Genomic DNA, 21,721 nt, shown 5'->3' on the forward strand with positions numbered 1-21,721 from the left:
TAACTAGAACATGATCATTTGAAAACAAAGTCCATATTTTAGCTAAAATTATGCATAGACTCATGCATGAGAAAATTACGCCAGTTTTCATGTAACTCAAGAGTCAAAATTTAAAGTCAAAATTGCAAGATTTGAACTTAGCACAACCTCAGTCTGAAATACTAAAACTTATTATAAACAAAATAGTAAGAAAAATAGCATGGATTCAAAAGATATATTTTGTAAAAATGGTAGAGATGAGCTGTAACACCAGAGAATATACTTGACATTTTGAATGCTTTAATCAGTTTACAACCTTCACATTGATTGTACAGAACAACGTCGATTAAGTTGATAATCAAATGAGGAAATTATTCCATGAAGTGTTAAACTTGGCACATATGAATCCGTTTCATTAACATCTGCCGTGTATATTGGTTGTCCTAGTTCCAATTATCTATATACAAAAATCAACAACTTCAGCATGATCTCCACGTATGAAACAAAATGACTGACTACACAAATATTTTAGAATTTTGTTCCGGTTTCTGTAACATTACTACACTGTTATAAAAATTAAATATAGCACGTTGTTAATAATAAACGACAAACATATTGTAATGGCATACATGCCTCCACAACCAAAATAACACAAAAATAAAATAAAATAAAAATAAACAATAACAGTAATAAACTCCACAAAAAAAACACCAGTTTTGGAAAATACCCACCTACACGAACACATTCCCAACGAGGACAAAAGCTACCCATTCACGGCCACACTATTCAACTCCCCAGTCTATCCGAAAAGCAGGATCCGAGTGTGAACACAATCTTCGAAGATACGAGGAAATTCTAAATTCTCTCTCACTCTCCTAGTGGAAGCACCTCTACATACATTCATCCATTAGATGCACTTCATCCATATTATGGATTAATTAGGGCTTCCCGTTGCAATTGTGCGAGAAGCTGCTGCCGGAGTGAAGAAAGGAAGGGAGGCTATGAAGTGAGACATAGAGAGAGCTATGGCAGCGATGGAGGAGGGAGAGCGGGAGGAGCAATGGCGCAATGGACGAGCAAATGTAGAGGAGGAAGAAGAGGAGTAGGATCCCACCAAAGGGAGAGCCATGTGCTGCGCGAAGTTGCGCCTGACTTCTCTTCCTCCGATCCCGCCGGAATCGCAGGATGGAGACTACCCCGGTGCCTAATCTCCAGGCTTTCTCTTCGCAATCCAGGTGACTCGAGTGCTGCAGAAAATAGCATTTTGCTTGGGATTGCCCCGCGCAGCTCATGGACGCATTCCCCGCTCCCCACCAGAGCAGATCCATTGCGCAGGTGGGGATTCATTGGTGAGTGCTGCCACAGATCTTGTACTCGCCTGAGCTCGCTCGCATTGCCTTCTCTCTGTATCTGTTCAATTGGGTGTTATTTTTTTCCTCCTTCCTTTTCTAAGCTGATAATCTTGATCGCGGTCAATGTGGAAGGGGATTTCCAAGTGGAGGAGAACGGTTTTGGGGTGTGTCTCGGCTGGCGTTTCGAACCAGGTGATTGCGCTGTGTTTCTGCTCGTGCGAGTGAATGCAGAACAGGAAGAAAGGCGCTGGATCTTTCAGGGGTGTCGGTTGTCGATCGGGTGGTGTTGATAGACGAAGGGAAGTATGTGGGAGTGTAGGTACTGATGTGGAGCGACGGCGAGTGAGGAAAGTGTTGGAACGATCGGAGAAAGAGTGGGGGCAAAATGAAGGTGGAGCGGTATAGAGAACTGGATTTGTAGGGTAGAGTCCAGATGAAGTTCACCAGTGCGAGTGAGCGAGGTCCTTACAGCAGATCCAAGCATGGCTCCTTCCGCGAAGAGTTCAACGTGGAGGCACATTCGAAGAGAAAGAAGTGGAAGAAATGTTGCTGTCGGACGATCGTTTGTTTCGTGTTCTTCCTTCTACTGCTGTGTGTCATCGGTATTATTATATACCACGTCGTGAAACCAAAATATCCCTCCGTGGAGATGAGCAATATATCCATAACTGCTCTTAAGGTATGTATTTGAAATGCGGGTGCAAGTATTTCTGCATTCGGGTCTTGATCAATGTCCGCACTTAAGTGAGACACGAAACTATACTTCCAAGTACGTAGAAAGTGGATCCCATGTCCGGATCGGGACATTACATCCACAGATCAAGAACAGATGCAATGCCTGAAGATATTCTTCCCTTGTACTCTGTTTTGGAATCTATGGTGTAAAAGTTGAGGTAGCTCAGCATTTGAATTACGCAAGAGATCCACGGAGGAACTGAAGTCTGCGCCATTATGGTAGAAAATCGTCTTAGAGAATCCTGAAACGCGAGCGCTGGTGCGTGTGTTGCAGGTGGGGCGCAAGCGTCACGGTTTGCTCTTCAAGGCACTCTTATCCATGAACATGACGGCCAATCTGACAGCCATAAACCCTAATCACTTTCGAATCATGTATAGTCCCACACAGGCGAATGTGACTTACAAGGATATGTTCATTGGTAACTCCACAGTCCCAGCCATTGATCAGCCCGCTTTCAGCAATCACACCATGAAAGTGCTGCTGGTGATGGACCGGATCGACGTAACGCAGGGAACTGGGCTCAGCTTGCTCAATGACACTGCCAGGAATGCCGTTCCGTTTACTGTCATGGGCACCATCAGAGCCCGTGTGCATTTCTTGGGCTTTACTTCGTCCGTATTTAAAGTACGTTGCGATCTCCTGCCTCCCAATGAACATTTGCATATTCTTTTGCCAATATCCAAGTCTCCACACACTGACTTCTGTCGGTGAGTTGCGGAATGACAATCTGGCAGCTTGCGTTCTGCTGTCTTATGGCAGGTTCTGAAGTAACCAAAACTGAGTACTCGTCTTGTTTCATGCAGGTTGAATTGAGATGCAACATAGTTGTACATGCAAAAAAACAGACCCTTCTGCAGAAGAACTGCACCACAGTATAGCAACAAATTTCTGCATTGGAGCACAGTTACCAAACCAGGAACATGAGCTCCTCGTGCCGCAGGAATTTCTCGCACTTGTATGACACATTGGAGGATAGCTGAATGAACATTTAAGGTAGACAAAATTGCAGGATTACGTTCGGAGTGAACTATTTAAAAGCGTTCGGGAGTTAATCGGTGACGTTCGTATGAGTAGACGATGTCAACAGAACTGTAGTCTCAGTGTCGAAAATGCGTTTTGCACGGGGCATATTTCCATTGATAACCTTTTACAATACTGGAAATGATGGACGGATATCACAATCTGGCAGCTATTTGACCAGCAGTGGCAGAAATTTTTTAACTTCAGATATTTTGCAAGAAGAAAAAATCACGTGCCACCCCTCGTAAATTGATCTCAATAAAACACACTGGTAGACAATTTGCGTATTGTACATGTAACGAACTCTCGTAAGTGAGTCATTAATGGATCTAAATAATACATAATACATACCACTCTATTTGGCAGATTATCTCATTAAGCTCCCAGAGAAAGATCCGAGTTTCCGTTTCGAGCCAGTTGTAGGGGCATGCAGGCTGATAGACTTTGGTGGTAAGGGAGTGGATCCCACCAAAAGCTGGGCAAGAGCGTTCCCTCCTGGATTTGCTAATCTTTTGCTGGCAGTGCTCGGATTTCTTGGAGGTCTTCTCTTTGCCTGTGAGAGAGACATCGGAAATTTCAGAAAAAAAAGAAAGAAAATGTAGTGCTAACTTAAAAATAACTGAACCGTTGTCCAAGTTACGATACTTTTTTCAAGATGCCAGGAAAGTGACTTACTGACGGAGTTGGATCCACATCCCCTGTTGTCTTTTTCAGCTGACGCTTTCTGGTAGATCCTTTCTTGGGCGCAGGCGTAGGAGCTTCATCATCTGACGAGGTGTCCGCTGCCTGATCAACAGCCCTCTTTTGTTTTGCTGCTTTACCTGATTCATTCTGATGTGGAAGCGCTTGTATTAGAAGAAGACGACTGTGGGTTAAAGATTAACAACGAGAGTGCAGAATGAAATAGATGCCCTTACAAGAAGACGGGAAGAAACCGCTACACCTGTCAACGTGGCGCAAGCCAATTGTTGACAGATGTACAACGAAACCTCCACAAATGACAGTATCAAAGTCGTGAATTTGTACGTAAAGAATATTACCTCCACGGAGCTTTTCCTGCCCCGTGCAACTCTTCTTGAACTCCGAACATCATTGTCAGAAATTTCCACCAATGGCTTTCGAATAGAGGCATCTCCACCTACGGCTGCTCCTCTTCCATTTTGAATTTTCGGACCCCGATCACCTAAACTTATCTGCCGTTATCACAATCGTTTCAGCAAGCAGCAAAAGTTAAGTCGCTACTCCAAATGAAAACCTTGCGACAATTGTTTAGCGGATCTATACTCAAAATGTACGAAAAAAAAACATGATATTGAAGCCAAGAATTAGAAGACGGCAATAGTTTTCAAACTGAATGAGATTTGATTGTCTTAAACGACTTTAGTAGGAGAACAACGGTATGTGAATTTGGAAGATTGGAGTTTCCTACCACGCTGAAGTAAATTTTCTGTCGATAGGATGGAAAGCAATGGTCCAGAAATGGGTTTTACCTCACTTTCCTCTTGTCGCTCAAGATCAGAAAGTCGAGTTCTTAGACTGACGTTTTCTTTCTGAGTGTCCTCGAGCTGTTTCTTAATCATTCTCAACGTATTCTCCTTTTCATCTCCCAGCCTAGTAGCTGCAGTACATCTCCTTTCAGCCTCCTTCAATTGACTCACTAGCATTTCCACCTTCTGCAAATTCAAGCAATGCAGTCCATGTTGAAACGAGGAGCGTATATTCGTTGATCATGTCAATGTAAGCCGTTCATTCACTAGGTCAAGAGAAATTGTTCATCACCAACTCAATCTTACTTCAGCCAGATTGTACGTCAAAAATAAATTAAATGATCTCAGACGAATTACTTAATTAATCTCACCTCTGAGTGTCGCTGTGTCCAACTATCTTCAACAGAAGTACGTAATTGTTCCGAATCTGCAAGCTTCTGAGTAATTTTCTCTATTTTTTTATCAAGTTTACCCACCAAAGTGTTGGCAACATTATACTGCTCTTCCATTTGCTCCAACTTCTGCTTGTATTCTTTGCACGCCTGTGGGAAAATATGTCGTAAGTTGGCCAATAGAGTACACAACAAGACTTAACAAACTGCAATAAACTTCTAGAGTATGTACAAATAAACATAGAGGAATCCTGTGACTTAGTTAAGAACTCTAATATCAATATCGTGTTCAAATTTCAATGTAAAGCGCACCTTGGAGGATTCGCGCTCCAAATTCCCTTCCAAAGCAGAGCACTTTGATAGAAGACTTGCATTTTCCTTGTGAACCTCCTCTAAACGTTGAGTTATTTCCTTCAATTGTTCGTCCTTGGTAGCCAAGGACTTGGCAGTCGTCGCAATCTGCGAATCAAGCTCCCTCAGCTTTTGTTCGCTGCTTTCTCCCTCCTGCAGCACAACAACTTTTCGTTCAAGAAGATATACTAAGTTCAACCTGTGCAGTACACCAGCCTAGAAATCACGAGAACTACGTAATTTCACGTTTTCTATGTTCTCTATACTTCACCTTCTCTATGTTCTCGCGATCTTCAAAAAGCACCGCCAAGCCCGCATTCTGCATACGTAGCTCGTCAATCTCTTCCATAGCTTTATCCAAGGCATTCTCTTTCTCAGACAATTTGTTTGCAGCTTCTGTGCACTTTTTCTCAAGATCCTTCAGCTGTATTTTGTTATCCGCATTCTCCTGCAAACCAACCAAAGATGTGAAAATTTGGAATAAAGATTTGTCCAAATGGATCAACAACAGACGAGCAGCCAATGCTGAAGAAAATTGACAGCACACTTCAGCACTAAAGCATCTGATAGACTGGATTGATGCCCTTCATACCTTTTTCATTTGTTGATGCCCTTCAAGTAGTTTCTCTAGTTGCAGCTTCAGCTTCTGTAGCGCTTGTTCCTTCTTCGCCACAAGTTTGCTCGCTGCAGCAGATTCCTTTTCCAACACCTTCAGGGCCCTCTTGTGTTCTTTCTCTGCCTGAACACGAAACAAAACTACTCTGGCTCACTGGCATGTGATTTTTGAAAGGGCGACTTAATCCTTCTCGGAAAAACCGAGACTTCTCAAAAATTAGTTAGTTAATTAATTAATTAAATTGAATGACGCAATCAATCAACCCAATGACGGAGGGTCCCAACTTATCCTTAGTCCATACCGCAGCTGCTTGTCTCTGGATCTCCTCAAAAGCGTCCCTCCGTCCCAGGACATCCTTTGTGGTGACCTCAAGTTGAGTTTGCAACGATTCTTTCTCTACGCGCAAGGCCTCCATGATAGCATCCTTAGAAGCTATCACTGATGACAGCCTCTCCATTTCTGCTGCTTTCTTTTGAATACTTTCATGCAGCTTATAGCTTGTTGAAGAAGGGTTTTTGGGGTCGAGATCAGCAATTCTGTCGGCGAAAAGAGCAGTATCTTTTTTTAACTCAGCCAGTTCGAACGATAGGAATGACACCTGTAAGAGTAGAGATGATCACCAACGATGGTTAGCAAGCACCATTTCAAGAAATTGACTGGGTCGTTCACTGGAACGAACGCTACAGCATGCGACGACAGAGATTTATACTACAACAGTTCTTGCTTACTTTATTTTCTACTTTTCAATTTAATTTTCGCAATAAGGGATCCAACAAATGCACCTGAACAAGAGCGTCATCACGTGCTCGTGCTATCTCTCCTAATGTCTTCTGCAGTTTTCTCAGCTCATTTTGACCGTTTTTTAGGTCCATGCTCTTCTCCTACAAGTGCACAATGACTGAGTACATAAGGACTTGAGAGAAGCATGTGAAAAGTGAAGTTGGGACGATACATCTGAAAAACACCACAATCTGGAGCTAAAAAGATGGATGAATTAACGTCAACAATACCCTCACCTTAACTTCATGCTGCAATTTTTGGCACCTTGAATCGCTTTCTATAAGCTTCTGATGAAGCTCCTTCCTAATTACCTCTACTTCCTGCTTGTGAAAGGCATGGGCAGCTTCCACCTGCTTCTGCGCTTCGAGAATGGTTCTGGCTCTTTGCTCGGCTGCATGAGCCTTTTCCTGCAGACACACGTATCAACCAAAATCAATATGTATTTGAGCGAAATCCCAGATAACTCACCTCTTCAGATCGCTTCGAACTTATGGTTCGTTTCATAACAACTCTTTCACATGTGTCGGAATGCCCTGCGCGAATCAAATTTAAAAAACATTAGTGTGACCATTTGCAAGAGCGTACCTTACCTTTTCCTTCTGGATCAAGTTTTTCAGGACCGATACATTCCATTCTAGATGATGTATCTTGATCGCAGCGTCATCTGAAATCAAAGAAAGAGCACGAGCTTTTTCGTTAAACAGGCTTGAAGTAAAAGCACATACGATATTCATTGAAATTGCCATTCTGGTTGTGCACAGGCCAAGATGTATCTTACCCAATTTACACTCGGTTTGATAAGCGCGATACCGCTCAGTTGTGAGGGAGACGTTGAGCTTAGCATTTGCGCATGCCAGCGAAAAGTTTGCGTGTTTACCTGCACAGGCAGCCTGTACAACAAAAATCCGCATGAACTGAATAAGAGTGCAAAGAGGACAACCGTTGTGAGCAAAACGCCTGCAATTGACACATCCAGCAAAAGTTGAAAAGGTAACACTGTATACACAAGGTCAATGCACAGCTCTCACTATCAACAATCACAACTTTTGTATAAAAAATAATAGGAAAAAAGCATAGCAACTACTGAAAAACGAAAACAATCGACCTTGGCCATTTTGTCTGCCTGTTGGAGATGTTCCTTGCGATGAGCCCACAAATCCAGATAAGTCTGGCATTTTTCCTGCAGTGCTGTATTCTTTCCCTCCATCTTTGTCCCGAGTTCTCCGGAATCGGACATCTTATCCGAGCCCTCCATTCCTTTACTCTGCACAAGCTTCATGTTTAAGCAAGTAGTGGAAAACCCAAAACAGCTTCCACAAATTTTTAGAACCTCAGGGATGACACTCAATTTCGCAACGCGTCTCTCACAAAACCCAAATCGTAGACAAAATGCAACAAACCAAGGTTTTCAGACGACTAGGGTTCAGAACTCACAGTGGTCAAATTCGCCATCGTTGAATCCACCAAAACACAACCGAAGCTCGGAAACCCTCATCACAACCAGATTTGTACTCGCAGCACGCCCAAACGACTTCAAAAAAAATTCTCACAGTGGCGAAAACACCCTAATTGAAGTGGAACACACGGAGGCTGGAAATCAGAAGGTGAGGAAATCGCAAGGAGTCAACGATTGGGGACGAAGGCAAGAACGGAGAACACACACACAGTCAGAGGTCATGAGGCAACGCTCAATTTTGAAAAATGAATTTGGAAGGCGGGAGAGAACAGGGGAAACTAGCTATTGATGCCCGGCACAAGAAAATGGCTGTTTCGAGGAGGGTGTCAGTAGTTTCTGCTAGAAAAACTTGTTGCGGGTATTTCTTGGAGAGGGTATCAATTAGAGTCCCCCTGGTTACCGGGGTATGGATTCGGGTTGGCGGTCCCACCGTGACTCTCATTAAATCACTTTGTGCTTTTTCAATTTTTCTCGTAAGGGAAGAATTTTCTGAACGTTCATAACTAAAGTTTCGTGTTTCGAAAAAGATGATGGTTGGGCTTAATCAAAAAAAAAAAATCATTTGTTCATCACCCTACAGATATTTATTGTATTGCATACTAAGTCAGTTGAACGTGATTACAGTCACAATATTTTTTAAAAAACCGATATAACTTTTTTAGAATTACATGTATACGTGGAATTATTTTATAAAATAAAATTGGCATAAAATAAAACTCACATTTAAGAATATTTTTTGAAATAGGTATAGTTATAGCTAATATGAGTTAGGTACATTTAATTTTATATATATATTCTATGTGTAATATGAGTTAACTTGGCTCAATTTGTCATGTTGAATGGTCAGGAGTCTTCTTACAAAAATGATGAATTAAATTAAGCTACTATTAAAATTGATGCCTTTTCTAAGATTATTGCAGTATTTATAACATATTCAATAAAGACTACTCTAGCACTCCAAATTTAAACCCATTCTTCTTATTTTTTTTACTTTCATTCATAAGTACTAACTATGTCATGTCTACAATGTTCTTTTATTAAAACTTGGATAATATGAACAATCAAAGAAACTTATGAATTGAATTTTATTGAATTTTATTTTATTTCATTTTTTCTCAACATGTTCGAGACGTTTTAAACAAAATATTTATTTATTTATTGATTCATTTAAATTAAAATTATTACCAGTTTATTTTATTTTATTTTTATTTTACTTTAAACCTTCCTACGTGTTTTTTTAAAGAGGAGTTTTAAATCGAATCAATAAATAAATAAATAAATAAAGATTATGTACGATTTGGAACCCTAACATCTTCCATCGTAATTGTTTTAAATCATCTCGAAAAATTATTTGTTTAATTCAACATTAAAAACGCATCTTTATTATGTAAAAACCAACCAAGCTGAGCATCCTAATAATAAATCAAAAGCCCGAACTTGTGGAAAAAGTATCAGACGACTTTGGTTTACATGACTTATTTATCTGTAGCGAAGAGAAATGCAATAACCTCGATGAAAGGAGCAAGCCGGTTCCATCCGCAGATTCCGTCTGGGGTTCCGTCCCAGTGGGACCGGAGCAGAGGGGCGGGGGCCAGTTCCAGAGCAGAACAGGGCGTCCTCTCCCGGGAAGTGATGAAATCGGGGGCAGGCGTCATTGGTCTTGCCTGGCCCTGCCCTTTCCTTGCCTTTGCCTTGCCTTTGCCTTGCCTTGCTTTGCTTTGTGAGGTGACGTTGGTGCTGCTTTGCGAGGGTTAGCGAGCGACACAACTGGAGCCATTGATGCAGTGAGTGAGGCTAATGCCAGGCTCTCCTCTGGTGATATGTGCTGCTGCTGCTTTTGCAACCCGGAAGATCGTGGTTTATTGTCCTGGAGCATAAAGAAGGGTGGAATTGGGATTGAAGGCTGTGGACAAGGAGGAGTTTGTCGGGTGGAAGACGGTAGATGAGCGAGCGAGAGAGAGCGCGAGAGAGAGAAAGAGAGATTGTAGGGAAAAGGTATTTCTGTATTCGATGCGGTGATGGCCGTCTTTTTAATTGGAGGTACGTCGCAGAGGTGTGGATGAAATGCAGGTATACTGTGCTGGATTTAGGTGTTGAATTCTGTAAAAGGGATCATTATTCGGAGATATGTGTGTTTAAAAAGTGGTTGAGATTTTTGGTGACAAGGAAGGATTAGAAGCGCTGCTGACAATTGATTATGGTGGTCCTCTAGTTTGACTTTTTGTTAAAGAACAGTTGCATGTTTAGGAGTTGCTATGATTCTTCACATTCAGTTCAAGATGATACACTGACTAGTTTCTAGTTGGATTGCGTTGCTTGGCTAGAACTAACACTCCAATTCGGAGCTATGGATTTTATCGTCGTGGAACGGTTCTGCAGGGTTTGTTTGAGTTCATCTGAATTCTAGTATATTGAATTCGTTGAAAAGGTTAAATCCAAATGGCGCACAAGTTAGTTATACCTATTTTTAACATGTTGCCCATGATGTTAACTTTTATAAACCCCGTTTTATATGTCAATTATCTGCAGATAACTGAGTATTTTGGTATCAATTTGTGGTCTTGTTTTTCCAGGTTAAGGGGCTGAACAGTATTCTGCAACTGCTTCGGATCTTCACAGCAGAAACTCCGCTTAGGTCTGATAATTAGGGTTGATCGGTGGGGCGTTGGAACGTTTTTATTGATGTTGTGTAACGTATGGAGCCGTGGAATCATCCTATTCGTCCAACGAAGAATTGGTAGATTTATGGTTTTCTCAAGAAGCTCGTCTGGCGGTTCAAAGTGGAGAACACGGACGCAATCTTGGAGTTGACGTTGGTGTGATTTACAATTTTGCGTATCTAGCTGAATCCCGAGATTATTTATTTTTTAGTTCCTTGGTTTGGATTATTCCTCCAAAGGAGGCCAAACGTATTAGAGGTTTTAGTGATATTTTATTAACTTCACATAACTCAGAAGGTATTTGCAGCACATGTACATCATAAGTCTAGTTCTGCGTGGTCATAATTTTTCCCAATAAACACTCACATAAATTTTTGTTAGCACAGACTCATTCCCATTGAACATTATAGCTATAGTATAGTGAGAGTTGGGTATCAGAAGAAAGTTTCGTCCATGGCAGCTGTTTGGAGAAACGCAGGAAGTCCGGGAGCTCTTGAATCTGGCAGTAGGTCGGCGCAGGTGGATGCAATTCCAGATGATGACTCATGTGATATATGTATGGGCGAAGATGGAGCTTGTGATATTTGGTTTAGTCCCTGTGGGCATAAAGCTTGTGCTTCGTGCGTTCAGAAAATGCGTATTGCAAATGTTTATAAGGTAACGAGCAATGCCAATGCAAGACAATCGTGGTTTATGACAGGATTAGCATAGTTGGATGATTTACCTGTCGGACCTAGTTATTATATTGTAGTATTGTATTTGGCATGACAGAACTGATAGGCAACATAGATTCGATTATGTTACTGGAACTCCTTAGTTTTCCTTTGGTGTTATTTATGACTAAAGATACTATGTACATGGATGCTGTCGTGCCTAATCCAGTTGTCGAGCCTTGAGATCCTATGAAGGTTTTTAGGATGTTGTCCTCTTGTAGATACAAACGTAAGTGTTGACAACATCCGGATGTGGAATTCAGTTAGTTTTAACATGTTTCTGTTGTATTTGCAGGCTGATAAAGGCGTAAGATGTCCATTTTGCCGGCAAGTGATAGAATCATATTTAGATTCGCCTCCATCACGTCGTCCAGCTAATTCTCCTTTTCCACCTGAATCAGCATCTTTTACTCTTCTAATGGGAGGAAATTCGGAGCAAGGTTCGAAAGCAATAGCTGACACGTCGGTCAAGAAACCTTATGGTCGAGGGGGTATAGTATCTATTGGCGGTGGAAATGATTATACACCTCCTAAAGGTGTTACTGGAAGTGATGGGGGAGGTCTGCGGTTAAGTACACGAACGGATGATTTATTACCTGGTTACATAGTACCTCCGTTAAAAGATACAGACGACATAGTGAGCATGGCCATGGATCGAACGGTGATGTTTTGATCCCAACGTGATGTTTGGCGTGTTGTCAGTGATGGTAAATTGGAATTGCAGCAGGCATGTCAATATTTTTATATTGTGCTTAGAAGCATGATGAAATGAATGGGCTATAATGGAGCGTTACTCTTTCGTGCATGCAGGGTGCTAGACATTTAGATTTTATGTTACGAGATGGATACTCGAAGCGTCATAAAGTTGCAAAACTTTGTCGAGAAATGCTTACTCCTTTTGCTGCTAAACTAGCCGTTCATGGTAAGCTGAGCTGAACGGCTCATAGCTAGATGCTATAAGGGTTGGAGGAGGTTGTAAACTGTTGAAGTAAACGACGGGATTATGTATAGTTTGGCCAGTCGTAAAAGCTGTTTAGCTATATTTCGCCCTCACGATTGTTTTCTAGTACTAATCAGCAATTGATGGCGCGGCTTGTGTGAGCAGCTTCTGGAAATTACGTATTGCAAAGAATGTTGGAATATGCTGCGACTCACAGGGGAGAAGGTGGTAACTCCGAAAGCTTCTTCACAGCCATTGTCCGTTCTTTCTGTCAGGATAGAGGGTTGGTGATGGCCGCCCAGGATCATCGAGGCACATTTTCTGTCCAAAAGATGGTGAGCGTTCGCTAATTCTTCAGCATATGCAGGAATACCCGGGGGGTTGTTGGTTTGCTTGAAATATGTTACGTTGTAAAGTCTGTTGTCTCGATTAGATTGGAGCAACTTGGTTGACTCATGACCTTCGATGTTGTTTTGTGTCATGATTGTTAGATATGCTGTGCCTTGTCAAAACTGTGCAACCATTTCTTTTCTTGAACTACTCTAGGTTGGTGTTAGAGTTCTCTAGTCACTCTTTGTGGTTCATGCTAACAAGATTATAGCGGCGTTCATTGTAAGCTTTAGTATGGAGGGCATGTATGTAAGGTTGATGACTATGGTTCGCTAAATGCAATGACTTGTAATGCAGCTGGTGTCATTAAAAGGTACGGAGGAAGCAAGTTTAGTAGCGACATGTATTCGAGGGTCTGTGGTAAGTAGTTGCAGTTGGAACCTCCTTTTGGCGCAAAATATGATTGGGTATGTTTAGAGAGGGGTGGTAGTTAGAAATATAGTGTAATTGTATTCCGTTATGGACATCTTCATTTCCATGGGCAACAGATAGTTGTAGGAAGTCGCTCACACCTTAGTTGAGCCACTGTAGCTACTGTGCTCTATTCCTTGATTCCCTTTAATCGTCTCTATCAATGGGAGTGTCTGTTTGTGATTCATGCGGCATACACTTTTGCTAATCTTTTTTCTAAAGCTTACTCTATGCATCCACTGAGGTCAGTGCTTACATCAGTGATCGAATAATGGTAATGCGAAGTAATCGTTTTCGGACTCTTGTGAATGCATATGTAGGTACAACTTGCGCTAGATCAATTCGGAGTTTATGTTTTGGAGCGATTGGTGATTCTCCACTTCACCTTACCTGGTTGTGTTTTTCCCGGTCATGAATGTTTAGGAAATCTGAAACTGCATGACCCCTTATGCGTTTTAATGGTTGCGCTTTTACTGGGAAATGGCAGCTGGAATATGCTGCTTTTGTAGAGTTTGTAAGTGGCCTATTTCTTTAGAGTACTGGAACGTGAAGGTTTATTAGACTTCACTTGGGGAGTTTTTGACAGGTGGAGGCAATGATAACATCGTTGAACCCTGCACCGGGAAAGAAGCCGCGAATTCCATCAAAGATTGCAATGAAGACTTTGGCGCAGATTTGTGAAGAAATTCACACGGATCCAGCTTCCTTAGCCAGCATTGCTAAGCACCAGGTCATCGTCGACAATACCGTGTCTGTGTGTGGAGTTAAGAAGCCTGACTTTTATGACGAATTGTATATGCTGTGTATTTCGTGGAAGGGGTTCTCAACGCTTTACCTGACGAGAGTGTGGTAGCCTGTTTGGATATCAACATTCTAAGATTTGGGTGAAGTTGATTGAGACTCTTGTTTCCCACTCTAGGGGAGTTTTGTAAGTAGATGGTGATTGTACCTGACGTGGGTCTGCAAAATGATGGTGGATGATAAGAAAGGCTCGGTGGTTGCATGCTTAAACAAGGTGCGGTTTCTTGGTACAGATGAGTGGAATAATGCTTGTAGAGTGTATACGATGGGCGTTGCCACAATCTGAGGCGTTGACTGCAGCTCTAAGCCTAGCAAATATGTCTGGTGATCTTATTGGGTCCAAGCTATCCCATCGGACACTGCAGGGTGTGCTTACGTGAGTTGCATCTTTAGACATATCTTGTTTGACTCGCTTTGTTGCCCATTATTCGTTTGACGGAGGCGTTTTAGACTGGTTCGATGTACAAGTTCTCTTTGATCAAGTTATACATGTTGATGAGTGCACGTGGCCATGAGATGTTCTTATGTCTGGTAAGGACAGTTATTGAGCGCTGTGTGAGGAGTATGACAGATGATCCTTGATGTATCAAAAGGTTTCAGTTATCTAATGTGACAACTACAAGTTAAATCAGCTATTCTTAAGAGTGTGTGGAGTTTCTTTGGATCTCTACTTGCTTCCAATTAAAGAAGTCTGTGAATATAGCTTGTGCCACTTTTGTGTGACAGTCTGGAGGTGAAGGAGGTGGCGGAGCATGTAATTCAAGGCCTACAAGGACACTATGTGGAATTGGCATCTGATACGCTTGGATTTGGATTTAAGCTAGTGCGGGCATGCCTGGCAACTCCTTGTGGTAAGTGCCTTGTGGTACTAAAGAAGTGCCAGTTTTGCATGGAATCTTTTGCTGTAATCAAAATATTTGGGCGGACGTGGGAAAAGGAATGGAAATTTTGACAAGGTTGTGGTACCTTGTGAGTCTTGTACAAGTGCATTGTTGGAATATTGTGAGTGATCTGACGTATTTATGGGGGCGGGTTGTGGGTTTTGTTTCAGTTGGAGAAGACATGCGACTACTTGTTGTAAATGAACTTCTGGATGGATTTAATCGTTCAGGTGGACACTATTTTTTAATCGAGATTACAGCTGCCTGTGATACATTGGCTTTTGGGCTCTGCCTACTCTCTCGCAGGTGGGCCTCTTCTGAAGCTTCAACACAACTTTTAAAAAACATTTATTTACATGTCAAAGATTTTTGCTCTAATGACTGTGGTTGTTTCAAATCTGAGATGCTTTCATTGATTCGGGGTCTGAGCTGAAAAAAGTTTGAATGCAATGAAGTATGTGTTACTGACGAAATGCTGTTCTGGAGTCAAAGGTGGCCATATTCTTCATTACTGTGCTTTACTCTTCTATGCACGTTTTTTTAGAGCTGATTTGCGTGATCCTTCAATTGTTCCCCCAGGGATTTGAATGAACGGTTGGAAAAATTGAGTAGGATTCTTGATCGAGATAAATATATTCTGTTTCGAGAGCGCGTAGAGAATATGCGTAAGCAGTTTTTTAATGAAACTCCTCCACTCAATAATCAGCATGTTGCTGTTTCTGCTCCCCCAACACCCCCTGTTTCTACAATTACAAGAGCCCGTTCACTGGACATTAGTTCAAGAAACTGTGGAAACGACACAGGTTCTAATTCTTTTTCTGGAAATTCTCGGGCTTTTCATGGACAGCCAGTGTCTGACCCATGGTCTGAAGAAGCTCCATCAGGTGGTGTGTTCTCGTTGGAGCACATCGAAAAGCCTTTGGTCAGAGTGGTTTCGATGCCTCATGCTCGATCGTCGACCCCTGGTTCTCGTTTAGCTTCTCCGGAACACCATATCTCAGGAGAATCATCTAGAGGTGTAGAGAATAGCACTACTAATACAATGGCATCCTCCAGCAGTGGTTCTTTAGTTGGACGGAGCAGTTGGAACCAAGGTGGGAGTTCCACATCCACACCTCCCCATTTGAGAGATAAGAATGTGAGTGCAGGCCCCGGTCAGAGTGGCATCGCCAGCTCGCACTCCCATCTGCCATCCTTGGAAGGAAGATTGGGATCGTACGCTCCTCTTCATTTGCGACATTCTAACTCGTTCAGTGCAACTTCGCCACCCGGTTTGTCAGAGTCAAGGAATGAGTTAGGGTCTCCTACTAGCGGAGAGTTTGGGAATGGAAGCCTTACAGGGAACTCCCCTCGCGGTTCTAGTGATGGGCACAGTTTACTTCCTTACGGAAGTTCAGATTTCCTGGACTACATCTCAGACCCTGTGGAGTCTCCAACAGCTGCTGTTCCGAAGAATGCCAGTGAGCAGGACTTGCAGACTGAATCAGTGAAGTCTACAGGGAGCCAGCGACAACCTGGCATTTGTGCTGTGTGCAATCGAGATGCAGCAAATACGGTACGTCCGTTTTACGAAATGTGTTCTAGTTTTGATTTTTGCTTTTGTTTATGAGTGGTGGTTGAGTTCGTGGCCTTCTCTCCTGGCGAAGTTTTGCATCTGCTTGGGAACTGGCTGTTTTCTACCTTGACAACATTGTATGTGATAACTGATGTTATCCTTTCATGGTTCGTTTGCCGCCTTGCATGTTTGTGTAGTTGCTGGTTTCTTGGTGTAGAGAGTTATTGAAGTAGCCCGCGCATTCGCTATGTGGTCCTATGTGGACCAGGTTTCTGACGTCTTGTTATGCTGCAGGTTTTGTTGAACTGCTCACATATGTGCTGCTGCACGGTGTGTTCAAGGGCCGTAAAACTATGTCCCATCTGCAATAATAAGGTATCCAGCGTGATAGACATTCGACTGGTGGGAACGTTACCCAGTTCATCATTACCTACCCAAAACGGAGCGTCTAATGCATGGGACAGGTCTGCTTTGACAAACTCCGTGTCATCGATTTCAAGCAACTTGGTGGATATTTACAACGGGGCAGTACAGTTTCGAGAAGGCACGTCGCGTCCTTCCTCTTCAAGTTCACAATATCACGCTGGTGACCCAGCAGGATTCGAGGGCAGCGCCGTAAAAGTAGGAAATCAGCACTATCCATTCCGGCAGTTTTCACCAGATCAGCCTCCTCCTGGAATTCCCGTACCAAAGCAGAGTTCCGCACAGTCGGTGAGTGCCAGCCTTCGCAGCACAAGTCCTAAAACGATTGCCCCAACGAATGTGACCACTTCTGGGACTGCTGGTAGACCCCTTTTTCTTCCTTCTGATTTCTTTTCATCTGGGATGAGTGTGAATGGTACGGCGACATCCAATTTCCCATCCCTGACAACGACTGCCTCTAGTTTTAATCAGCATTTGGTTCCTCTGAGTCCTGGAAGCAGCGCATCGACCACCGCCAATGGATCTGCCGTGAACTTGCCAGGGGTAGGAGCCTTGACTTCTTCGACCCCACAACGTCGTGTGCCTGCTCCATACCGACCACCTGGATTGTATCGGCCTCCGGACCTATTCGCGCGTCCAGCGCCTGCTGCAGTAGCACAAACCAATAACAGCTCAGTTATGTCTGACTTTGCAAATATGGTTCCTTCTCAATGGAGGACATACCAGTAATAATGCCAGTGAGGGTTTGGAACTCACTCGTGATTCAAATGGCAAATGAGAAGAGAAATATCGTAACCTCTACGATGAGGATTAGGCTGTCTATTCAGAGTGGGCCTATTTCACGGATTCTGATAATAATCACAATCATAAGCACCGTGGCCATGGAAGATGCATAAGGCCAGGCGATAGGTACAAAAGAGTTGACAATTATGAGTAGTGATTGCAAAAAGCTAGAGTGTAGCACGACTTCTTTAGGGTTAGATGATGGTCAAGCTCATGGACATATTTCTGAGATGTTCGTGAGCATCTCAACTCACTTAATAGAAGGGAGTAGCTTATTGAGATTAGCGTCGGTTGATGGGATTTTAGCACAATTGTGTATGTAGATCTTCTTTACCTGGCGTTCTGTAATAGACCTACATATAAGTATTGGTTTTTTTATTTTTATTTTTTATTTTTTTTAATATATATCTCTGTCCAATTTTGCAAGTTCCAAATGTTCATGGGTGGGTGGTTCTTGCAAATTCAATCACGCCTGTGTTGAAGCTCAGTTCCAACCTCACCAGAACTGTGAGGACTTCTTATCAGAAGACTTGTCAGTAATCTGTAAAACCCTTACCAGAACTCCTCATGGTGGATAAGCCGGGGATTGCCTGGTCTCGAGACCCAAATATATACTATTATTCATCCATATATTTGGAGGATGAACGTTGTTTCATGGCATATTTATCCAAAGTGTCTAACGGATGAATAGTGATGCATCTCCCTTGTTCCTTAAATGGTTTTCCTTAATGGATACACTCTCTACACGTTTTGTTGCTTTTACTACTTTGTTATTACAAAACATATTTTGATTTTATTTATTTATTATTATTATTTTAAAAAATATTTTTTAAGCTTTTCCTTCACAATACCCTCAATCTTTTTCTTGTCCTACAAAGTCAAATCTTAAAAATGGTTTGTCATTGACAAGTGGAAAAATATAATAAGGAAGTATAGTCATCATGGAGTGTATGAAAGCATTGACCCTAGAAGGAATTAAGAGTTACTAAGAACTTGAATTTTCACACTTTTTCCTTATACATATTATCATTGTTCAAGGAATAAAAAAGTAAAAAAATAAAATCTTGATTAAATAGTATGTCACATAAAAACCTTAACACAGAGTATGCATATTTAATAATGGAAAAATGAAAGAGGAGATAAATAAATAAATTAAAATTAAAAATAAATAAAGGAGAATGAGATAAAATAAAATTTAATATTTAACAAATAAAATTTATAACATATATATATTCCTTGTGAATTTGAATTAGTGATTCTTAGTATTAAATAATATTTGAAAACGATTATAAATTATTAACAAACCATTGCTATTGATTTTCTATACACACACATACGTAGAAAATAAATATAAAATTGTATATCTATTCAATAAATAAAAATATTTTTTGGATTTAAAATTGCCAAAAATTACATATAAATAAATCAATACTGATAAAAAAAACCAGAAATAAATCTAAGAACATTTTCTTGCTACCTTTTATATTTTTTTTGTATATATTTGTATACTTGAAAATGATTTTATCATCATCTAACATTACAAAGGAAAAATACATGTTTGTTAATATGGCCACAAATATTAATTTCTTCAAAAACATTGAAATTTATTTTTTATCACTTTTAAAATTGTTTTATCAAACTGAACTTGCAGAGTACTTGACGACATCATTTTTCTTAGTGCTATTTTAATATAATATAAATATTTCGTTGCTCATTTTTTTTTACCAATTTTACATATATATATATATATATATATATTTATATGTGAATAAATTAATGTAATAAGTTTTATTTTTTAATATAATTTTTTTCAAAAAACACGTAATGTTCTTAACAGGTTTGTGCTTTGAATTCTTACTAAATCTTGTTACTATTATATGATCAGTATGTAAATTATCAAGGAATTTCAAATTTGCAGTCTTACTTCAAGTAGATTATAAAACACATTTTATGTAACTAAAATAAGAATGTTATAATGTTCATAGAGTTTTATTTATTTATTTATGTAATCTTAGAGACGATTTTTTTCTAAATTAATAAATTAAAAAGAAAATCAGACATAATAACTAAAATAAATTTTAAATGTAACCGTTGTTGTAATTATTCTGTTACAAATAAAATACTATAAATAATCATGCCTGAGAATTTTTGGTTGTCATGTTTTTAATGAATGAAATATAAAAGTTAATTGAGGAAAGCCTGTTGCTTTAATTTGTAAAGACTACATAGTTTAAATAGATTACTTCAAAATTAACATTCATGATCGATTTTAGTGATTGTGAAGGAACACGCTAAATCATATATTTATTCAAAATTTCATCAATATTTAAAATTTTATATCTGTATTTTTCATGCATCAATTAAATCCCACAGACATGGCTTAAAACCTTTGCAAAGCGTGCATTTTTCATCTTTCATTTTTACACCACTAATATAATCATGGAAATTTTATTTATTTATTTATTCTAAAGAAATAAAAAATTAAAAGGCATCCATTACTAATTAAAATGATTTATAAGATACTCCTTCAAGGTTAAAAACTAGTTAAAAGTATAACAGAGAATTGCAATATACCTTCAAGAGGGCATTTTTTTACTAAGGACCCGTTTAGAAAATTTACATACAAAATATGAAGCACAGAAAAACCTTAGAATTGATTGTTTTATCAAAACACAAGTCACATCATATTTCATACCATCAATCTCTCACTATCTAATTGTATTAAAAAAAAATCTCTTAAAATAAAGTTGAAGCATTGGCCTGTGCAAACTTTCAAAAACCACAACAAATATTCCCAACATTCACCACACAAGAACACAGCAATGACCCACAAAAGAATCCTCAAACTCACCAAGAACCACAAACATCAAAAAGCAAAACAGAATAAAACAATAAGAAAAAATAAAAAGAAAAGAAAGAAAAGAAAACATACATACATACAAACAAGCAAACAAACTCACATGAGAAGGTTTCACGATCAAAAGAATATAAGAGTAAGTCAAATCTTTGCCTAATTCCAAGCGAAGTTAAACAATAGGATTGTCAAGAAGAGCAATAACAACACATCAAGTGGGGTCAGGATGTGATTAATCAATGAATCAGAATCGGAAAAACGTCACATGGTGCCGGTGTTCTATGAGCATGACTCACGGTGCCTTTCATTTACATTGCGTTGCAGTGAATGTGTCAAAGTATGTCGATGGAATGGAACCATTTTGTAGACCAACAGCACAGCAAAGCAGTCCACATGAAGCTTGCAATCGATGAACAAAAGCACATAATAATATTAATAATAATAAAGGCACCGGAGGAGATGGGTTGCAGAAGATGGCTCATCATCTGTTACAACGCGCGCTCTCCTCACTTACAGAATGCAAGTCTCGCGTGCACGGACCTGATCACTAACACATACACACACGAACACACACACTGACAACCTCCGTTTGTTCATCACCATTGAGTGAAAACAACACAAAATTCAGAAAAAGAAGAAGGGCTGTGATCCTGGAAAGTTGTCGACACCATGAACCGGAGAGCCTCGTGGGTCGGAGCAACAGGCTAAAATGGTTCAGAAAATGCGGGGAGATGCATTTCCTGGGATGTTGAATCTCGGCCAGAATCAGAAGGAGAGAGTTGGTGAGGTTGGCATTGTTCAGTTCTCATCGAGACCGCGTTGCCAGCTTTCCAGAGTTAGGTTCAGTGTGTTTGCTCGGGTTCCAGGCAGACCGGATCTGCTGCAAGGCTAAACCTGGCATCAGGTAGGATGTTATAGTTTTACGAAGAAAGCTAGAGATAACGCAAACCGGAAGCTCCATCTCGGTGTGTGCGAGAGGTTTGCCGAGGTTAGCAACGACGACCCGCGATGGAGTCAAAGTATTTGGCCAAACCAGGTTGTTATGCTGTGGTGCCAGTGCATCCATAATCGTTTTATAGTAAGCCCCGGGATCGGTTCGGTGTTTCTGGTTTATCCTGAAGCTCCGATGCTGCTTTGGATG

The 21,721-nt window shown here is 40.6% G+C and overlaps 4 protein-coding genes across 9 annotated transcripts; 3 read left to right on the forward strand and 1 right to left on the reverse strand.

The window, feature by feature from the left end:
• The first annotated feature begins 932 nt into the window (after positions 1-932).
• LOC141046444 (uncharacterized) lies at positions 933-1,999 on the forward strand. 3 transcript variants are annotated; one of them, XM_073540382.2, is made up of 3 exons: positions 933-1,328; positions 1,464-1,523; positions 1,651-1,999. In XM_073540382.2, exons 1-3 carry the CDS (start codon positions 1,040-1,042, stop codon positions 1,734-1,736), a joined length of 435 nt encoding a protein of 144 aa, XP_073396483.1. In that variant the 5' UTR covers positions 933-1,039; the 3' UTR covers positions 1,737-1,999. The 3 variants fall into 3 exon arrangements, with proteins under 3 accessions (XP_073396483.1, XP_090099954.1, XP_073396482.1); XM_090243828.1 differs by having other exon boundaries at positions 933-1,523; positions 1,651-1,979; XM_073540381.2 differs by lacking the exon at positions 1,651-1,999 and having other exon boundaries at positions 1,464-1,621.
• Positions 1,765-3,293, forward strand: LOC112294767 (uncharacterized). The gene is made up of 3 exons (XM_024545585.2): positions 1,765-2,010; positions 2,341-2,691; positions 2,871-3,293. Exons 1-3 carry the CDS (start codon positions 1,765-1,767, stop codon positions 2,943-2,945), a joined length of 672 nt encoding a protein of 223 aa, XP_024401353.1. The 3' UTR covers positions 2,946-3,293.
• Positions 3,171-8,404, reverse strand: LOC112294766 (uncharacterized). 2 transcript variants are annotated; one of them, XM_024545583.3, is made up of 15 exons: positions 8,148-8,404; positions 7,819-7,977; positions 7,492-7,603; positions 7,299-7,377; positions 6,950-7,120; positions 6,716-6,814; positions 6,235-6,531; positions 5,910-6,056; positions 5,589-5,765; positions 5,279-5,470; positions 4,946-5,116; positions 4,578-4,760; positions 4,128-4,280; positions 3,763-3,918; positions 3,171-3,640 (listed from the first exon to the last, which is right to left on the reverse strand). In XM_024545583.3, exons 4-15 carry the CDS (start codon positions 7,344-7,346, stop codon positions 3,455-3,457), a joined length of 1,980 nt encoding a protein of 659 aa, XP_024401351.1. In that variant the 5' UTR covers positions 7,347-7,377; positions 7,492-7,603; positions 7,819-7,977; positions 8,148-8,404; the 3' UTR covers positions 3,171-3,454. The 2 variants fall into 2 exon arrangements, with proteins under 2 accessions (XP_024401351.1, XP_024401350.1); XM_024545582.3 differs by having other exon boundaries at positions 7,304-7,377; positions 8,148-8,397.
• A 1,442-nt stretch (positions 8,405-9,846) lies between these two features.
• On the forward strand, positions 9,847-18,152 carry LOC112294485 (uncharacterized). Of its 3 annotated transcripts, none has more exons than XM_024544960.3 (13): positions 9,847-10,209; positions 10,743-11,486; positions 11,838-12,203; positions 12,353-12,464; positions 12,648-12,817; positions 13,170-13,232; positions 13,604-13,651; positions 13,870-14,013; positions 14,318-14,460; positions 14,811-14,935; positions 15,136-15,271; positions 15,545-16,520; positions 16,815-18,152. In XM_024544960.3, the coding sequence occupies exons 2-13, from the start codon at positions 11,283-11,285 to the stop codon at positions 17,670-17,672; spliced, it is 3,345 nt and encodes a 1,114-aa protein (XP_024400728.1). In that variant the 5' UTR covers positions 9,847-10,209; positions 10,743-11,282; the 3' UTR covers positions 17,673-18,152. The 3 variants fall into 3 exon arrangements, with proteins under 3 accessions (XP_024400728.1, XP_024400726.1, XP_090099955.1); XM_024544958.3 differs by having other exon boundaries at positions 9,897-10,209; positions 13,870-14,046; XM_090243829.1 differs by having other exon boundaries at positions 9,902-10,239.
• The last annotated feature ends 3,569 nt before the right edge of the window (positions 18,153-21,721 follow it).

This window comes from Physcomitrium patens, chromosome 17, assembly GCF_059467195.1.
Source record: "Physcomitrium patens ecotype Gransden chromosome 17, ASM5946719v1, whole genome shotgun sequence".
Classification (NCBI taxonomy): Eukaryota; Viridiplantae; Streptophyta; class Bryopsida; order Funariales; family Funariaceae; genus Physcomitrium; species Physcomitrium patens.